Genomic DNA, 6,337 nt, shown 5'->3' on the forward strand with positions numbered 1-6,337 from the left:
CCTTGGAACGGGCCCTCACGGCGATGCGCGGCCCGGCATGGGCATGAGAGGCCGCGAGCGGGAGTGCAGGGGCAATCGGGGCATGATGCCAGTCGGCACGCACCTGCGCTGCTCTCCTGAGGCTGGTGTGCCGGGAGTGCACCGCGAGGCGCACTATATTGTGGCGGCAATCTTGATCGGTGGCGGGAGGCGAGGAGATTGGGCCCCTCCAAGAGAAGGCCCCAGGTACAGCAGTACAGACGGCGGGGCAAACGGGTGAGCCGCCTGTTCACGCTCTTTGCCATCCACCTTTGTTTAACAACCAGAACAGTGGAAACAGGTGCATAGGAGCCTCCATCAGCATGCAAGCACGGTGTGGCCCGCGGGTAGCACACTATCTGCCTCCCGCCGCCACCGTTGCTGCCTCTCCTCCAGGCACCGGGCGCCAGGCCTACTGCCGCTCCGGACGCGGGGCAGCCATGGAGACGGAGAGGATGAGGTTGTCGTAACCGAAGCCGTCCAGCTTGGAGATGGCGCGCAGGGCGTCCTCGCGGTGGATGAAGTTGATGAAGGCAAAGCCGCGGCTTTCTCCTGCGACACACACAGGCGCAGGCGCGGGGCAGGCAGCCAGGGGCAGGTAGCATCAGCAGCCGGGCAGCGGTAGCGCACTGGACCGAAGGGCCGCAAGGGTGCAAACGGGGCCTGGAACGGCCAGCTGGACTCGGCAGCACACAACCGCGCCACGGCCCCGTGGGCCGCGCTTTCCGCCCCGCCCATCCCAACTGCAGCGCCCGCCCTCCAGCGGCCCAGCCCCACCCACCCGTCTCGCGGTCCTTGGCCACAAAGATGCGCTGGATGGGCCCAAAGGGTCCGAACAGGTCCGCCAGGTCATCCTCCGTCACATCCTCGCTCAGGTTGCTCACCCGCACGCTGTTCTCGTCGCGCCGCTTCTGCATCATCTCGCCGCCGCCGTCGCCGCCGCGCTCGCGGTTGCGCAGCGAGGGAGGCACCCAGCCGCCCGCCTTGCCTGCCGCGGGGAGGCCGCCGCCGCCGGGGCCGTCCTGCGGGCAGGCGGGTGCGTGGCAGGTCGGGCGCAACGAGGATGGTCCGCGAGCAGGCAGGCAGGCAGGTAGGGTGCCCCGCCAGGTGCCGGGTGCCTACGGCACGCTCCTGGAACCAGGCCGCTGGTTGTCCAGTGGCATGCATGGCCCGCCTGCCGCCAAACCAGCACCATCTGCTGCACAGCCGTCTGCACAGCCCGCCAGCCCGCCTGCCACGCCCCTCCCTTCCCACGCCTGCGTCTGCCCGCACCCCACGCCCCACATCTCATCCTCGCCCTCCGCCACACCCACCTCGTCGGGCGGCCGCTCTGGCGCCGCGATGAGGCCCTTGGCCGCCAGCAGCTGCCGCTCCATGCGCTTCTTGTAGAGCATGTCGCGCAGCGACCCCACAATCGCGCTCTTGTCCGACCCCGCCATGGCGGTGCGGAAGTCGGCCGCCTTGCTCTTCTCCTCCTGCGTCTGCTTCTGGCGCGCGATGCGCTCCAGCAGCACCTCGTCAGGGGTCTGGGAGGTGACCGAGTCGGTGGCGCGCTCAGACGCCGCCTCACCAAACTTCTTCCACCGCGCGCGGCGCTCCTGCGCCACCTGCGCTCGGGGCGGCGGAGCAGCGGCGGGCAGGCGCGGCGCGGTGGACGGCAAGCGCGGGGCATGCCAGCAGCCAGCAGTGGCTCGGCTGAAGCGAGGATAACAAGCAGCATTGCAGTCTGCTGCTGCTGCTGAGGACCGTGCCAGTGAAGTGCCGCTGCAATCACCGCCACCTCCCAACGCTGCAGAGTGCCGCCGCCGCCGCCCACCTGGTAGACCTTCTTGTCTATCTTCACCACCTTCGTCCTGGTGGTCTTCTTCACCACCTCGCCCTTCTCGTTGCGATAATACTCCACCTTGGTCACCACGTCCTTGGCATCGGGCCCAGAGGTCGTGGCCGGCGGCAGCTCCTCCTCATCCTCCAGCAAATCTCCCCACTTGCTGGCTGACACCATAGCTTCAGGCGCCGATGCCTGCTGATGCGCTCAGCGCCGTGATGCTGTGTTGGTGGCAGTGGAAGCTACAGAGGGGTCCAGCTGTACTGGCAGTGCCGCAGGATCGCTCGGACAGGCCTGCATGCACACGGATGAATGAGCCGCCAAGCTGGGAGGGTACAGGCAATACAAGTCCCTGTTTGGTAAAAGGGCGACCCAGCAACCTCGACACCCCCACCGAACGTCAGTGAGGCCATGGTGGCTTCGATGCGCGCCTATGAGGGCGTGAATTTGCGCTGAGGCCCGCCGCTTGATCGGTTTGGTGGCAAACTCCAGAATGGGGGGCCTGGAGCTGGAGCAACTGGGAGTGAGGGGCGTGGATGCATCCTCCATCGAGCAAGAGGTCCTGGCGAAGGTGAATGTTGCACATTTGCCAGTGGACGCCTGCTGGTGTTCCACTGCCCCACTCCTCACGCCCCTGCCACGGTCCAGAAGGTCGTGACGGTCCGCCCCCTGCCCGCCCACTGAGGCCTGCAGGCGCAGGAGGCGGGCGCGGCGCCGGCGGAACCCGCTGGCGACGACCCGGCTGGCCAGCTGCAGCAGCTGCGCGCCGTGCACCGTGAGCTGCGTGCCGTGGCAGCCGCAGTGGAGGGATTCCAGCAGCAGGAGGAGCAGGCGGCCGAGAAGCAGCAGGAGCAACAGCAGGAGTCCGATGCGGACGCATCGCTGCCGCTACCGCCGCCGGCCACCACGGCAGGCGGGGCCCTACAACGGGCGGTGATGCAGCAGCGCTTAGCTGGCCTGCAGGCCCGCAAGCAGCAACTGGAGGAGTCGCTGGCCGGCCTGGGCATTGTGTCGCCAGCAGCAGGGGATGCTGCCGGCCCGGGGCCCTCCACCCAAGCAGCAGCGTCCGGCACGGCCCCACCGGCGGCGAAGCAGCAGCCGCAGCGCAGGCCGACAGCGGCGGCAGGGCAGCTGCCCGCCGGCGGCGGCGGCAAGAGGAAGGGCAAGCAAAAGGTGCAGTTTGAGCTGGATGCCGACGCAGACGTCTTTGCCGACGCAGAGGCGGCGGCAGGCGGCGGCGGCGGCGCCAGCAGTCAGGCGGGGCTGGTGGAGACGGAGCGAGACCGCCTCATACGCCTGGTCAGTGTGGCAGCCGCGGGGCAGCCGCCCCACACACGGTGCCCGCTGTCGCCCGACCGCTGCCTGCTCCGCCGTGCGCCTGCGCTGGGCTGAGCTGCGCTGGGTGAGCTGTCGCCTGGTGCCTACACATCGCCCTTTGGCGGTGTTCCATTTGCTGCAGGGCATCCTGACGCCATTCGACCGCCTGGACGGGTTCGAGCGCAGGATAGAGCGCGGACCGTGGCAGCAGCAGCCGGCGCCGCCCTCTGCCGCTGCCGCCGGCGAGGCCGGCGATGCCGCAGGGGGCACCTCGCAGCAGCATGCGGCGGCAGCGGCGGCCGGCGGCCCCCAGACGCAGCAGCACGACAGCATTCGGCGGGTGGGGGAGGCGGTGCGGGCGGCCAGGGCGGCACGCCCCACCTCCATCCTTATGGATATGGCCGACCTGCCCCGCCGCGACCGCCCCGGCAGGTGTGTGGCACGCAGCCTGGGATGCAGGCAGCGGAACCGCCTGGGAGTCCCCAACAGCAGCTGCGTGGTGTTGAAGGGTGGGTGAGGCCTGTGTGCCAAGGCTGTGGGCCGAAGGTTGCGGGCTGCGCGCTGCTGCGCATGCGTGCAGGCGCATCGATGAGGGCTTCTGGCGCCAGTCCGCCTCTGGCAAGGTAGCGCCGGTCAAGAAGAAGCGGCGGCGCACGCTGGCGCCCGCCAGGCGCCCGCGGCGGCGGCGCGGCGGCGGCGGCGGCGGCTCGGAGGAGGAAGAGGAGGAGGAGGAGGGTGGGGAGGCGTCTGAGGCTGACCTGGCCAGCAGCGGCAGCAGCGGGGCGGAGGCGGAGGCGGGCTCTGGGGCGGGATCTGGGGAGGATCTGGGCGGCGAGTTTGATGATGCTGATGACGGCGCGTTTGAGGAGCGGCGCGCCTCCTTCCTGCGCCGCCAGGGCCGCCAGCAGCAGCGCAAGGCGCGGCGCCGGCTGCGCCGCGCGGGCGGCGGCGGCAAGCGGATGGGCGAGGGTGGCGGGGAGGGGGCGGAGGATGAGGATGCGCCTGCGGGTGGAGGCGGCGGCGGCGACATGGAGGGCGTGGTGGCGGAGGGTTCAGGGCAGGAGGCGGAGGAGGAGGCGGAGGCGGCGGAGGAGGATGTGGTGTTTGAGGGCGGATTCAGCCTGCCCGCCGACCTCTACGCCCGCCTCTTTGACTACCAGCGCACCGCGGTCAAGTGGATGTGGGAGCTGCACACGCAGCGCGCGGGCGGCATCATCGGCGACGAGATGGGGCTGGGCAAGACCATACAGGTGGGCGCCGGGGCTGGCGGCAGAGGCAGAGGGGGCAGAGGGAGCCGCTCTGCCTTGGCCTGGCTGGATGGCAGGCAGGTGCTGCACGGGCGCCGCACCGGACCACTTGATTTGGGGGCATCAGTTTCCCACCTGCCCGCCTGCCTGCTCCCTCCACCCAGGTCATCGCCTTCCTGGCCGGCCTGCACCACAGCGGCCTCTTCCGCCCCTCCCTCATCGTCTGCCCCGCCACCGTGCTGCGCCAGTGGCTGCGCGAGCTGCGCGCCTGGTGGCCCCTGTTCCGCGTCGCGCTGCTGCACGACTCGGCGCGCGGCAGCGGCGCAGGCGGCGCGCGCCCCTCGCGCCAGCGCCTGGTGCGGCAGATTGCAGAGGTGCGCCTGCGCGGCAGGGCTTTGCTGCTGGTGTGGTGGGTTTGGTTGTGTGTGTGCGGGTGGCTGGGGTGGGGGCAACACACTCCAGAGTGGAGTCGAGTGGGGCGGGGCAGCAGGTGCAACGCCTCCCCGCCCAGCACCGCCCCCGTCCGCCTGTTCCCTGCTGCCCGGCCCTGCAGAGCGACTGCGGCATCCTGCTGACCACCTACGAAACCATGCGGCTGCAGCGGGCGGACCTGCTGGGCGTGGAGTGGGGGTATGTGGTACTTGATGAGGGGCACAAGATCAGGTGCGCATGTGGCGGGGTGCGGCGGCGCTGTGCCGCGATGGATGCTGGCAAGCAGCGCTGGCGCCAAGGTGCCGCGCCTTGGGAGTGGCGGTGCCGTGCGCCCGGGGACCTGGCCGCTGTGTGTGCTCAGCAGCGCTGTGTGTGTGCTGCGCCGCTGCCTGCCTGCCCACCGCAGGAACCCGGATGCAGAGGTGACGCTGGCGGCCAAGCAGATGCAGACGGTGCACCGCCTCATCATGTCTGGCTCCCCCATACAGAACCGCCTCACAGAGCTGTGGTGAGCTCGCGCTGGCGCGGGGGGCGTGCACGCGGGGAGGAGCCGCGTGGAGCGCAGGACGGGCGGCGCCTGCTGGCTGGTGGCGCGGCAGCATCAGCTAACACCCGGCCCTGCATGCACCTGCTCGCGAGCCTGACGGCAGCACCTTTCGGGCGCCTCCCCTTGCCTCCCCACACCTGCCCCTCCCTGCCCCTTCCTGCCCCTGCCCCCGCCTCCGCCCTGCCCTGCCCTGGCCCCAGGTCCCTCTTCGACTTTGTGTTCCCTGGCAAGCTGGGCACCCTGCCCGTCTTCACCGCGCAGTTCGCGCTGCCCATCCAGATCGGCGGCTACGCCAACGCATCGCCGCTGCAGGCACGTCCATGCACAGCCAGCCCAGCCCAGTCCAGCCCAGCCCAGCCAGCAGCGCAGCGCACGCGGGTGCAGCTGGGCTGTGAGTGGCTGCCCATCCCGGGGCCTCGCTCACATCCCGGGCCGTGCTCCCTGGGGTACACAACCATACCGCACCCCACCACACCACACCCCACCACACCACACCCTCACACATCACACCACCCCTGCCCCCACACCGCAGGTGTCCACCGCCTACAAGTGCGCCGTCATCCTGCGCGACCTCATCGCCCCCTACCTGCTGCGCCGCCGCAAGGCCGACGTGGCGGCGCAGCTGCCGCAGAAGACGGAGCAGGTTTGTGTGTGGGGGTGGGGGGGTGGGGGGGGGAGGGGGGCGCAGGCTCGCCATCAACCCACACGCAGGCACACGGCACTGCTGCTACTGGCCGCAGCTGCAGCCGGTTCCACCGGCTTGCGCCGCCCACTCTTCCTGCCCTGCCCTGCCCTGCCCTGCCCTGCCCTGCAGGTGCTGTTCTGCATGCTGACGTGGGAGCAGCGGGACCTGTACCGCGGCTACCTGTCCAGCAAGGAGCTGCGCGAGATCTTTGCGGGCAGCCGCACCGCGCTGGCGGGCATCGACGTGCTGCGCAAGATCTGCAACCA

The 6,337-nt window shown here is 70.4% G+C and overlaps 2 protein-coding genes across 2 annotated transcripts in view; one reads left to right on the forward strand and one right to left on the reverse strand.

Moving 5' to 3' along the window:
• Positions 1–430: 430 nt before the first annotated feature.
• CHLNCDRAFT_24218 (hypothetical protein) lies at positions 431–935 on the reverse strand (the record flags this gene model as incomplete). The annotated part of the gene is made up of 2 exons (XM_005847126.1): positions 431–570; positions 800–935. 2 exons carry the CDS (start codon positions 933–935, stop codon positions 431–433), a joined length of 276 nt encoding a protein of 91 aa, XP_005847188.1.
• Positions 936–2,336: 1,401 nt separating this feature from the next.
• The window catches only part of CHLNCDRAFT_134981 (hypothetical protein), a gene marked incomplete at both ends in the record, with an annotated part of 5,529 nt that continues 1,528 nt past the window's right edge, over positions 2,337–6,337 (forward strand). The window contains 10 exons of the mRNA XM_005846921.1: positions 2,337–2,414; positions 2,537–3,142; positions 3,303–3,592; positions 3,741–4,410; positions 4,572–4,781; positions 4,961–5,070; positions 5,246–5,347; positions 5,587–5,764; positions 5,919–6,029; positions 6,201–6,314. Coding sequence (XP_005846983.1) covers positions 2,337–2,414; positions 2,537–3,142; positions 3,303–3,592; positions 3,741–4,410; positions 4,572–4,781; positions 4,961–5,070; positions 5,246–5,347; positions 5,587–5,764; positions 5,919–6,029; positions 6,201–6,314 — 2,469 coding nt within the window. The remainder of the gene's footprint in view (positions 2,415–2,536; positions 3,143–3,302; positions 3,593–3,740; positions 4,411–4,571; positions 4,782–4,960; positions 5,071–5,245; positions 5,348–5,586; positions 5,765–5,918; positions 6,030–6,200; positions 6,315–6,337) is intronic.

The sequence above is a fragment of the Chlorella variabilis genome (genome assembly GCF_000147415.1).
Source record: "Chlorella variabilis unplaced genomic scaffold CHLNCscaffold_12, whole genome shotgun sequence".
NCBI classification, from domain to species: Eukaryota; Viridiplantae; Chlorophyta; class Trebouxiophyceae; order Chlorellales; family Chlorellaceae; genus Chlorella; species Chlorella variabilis.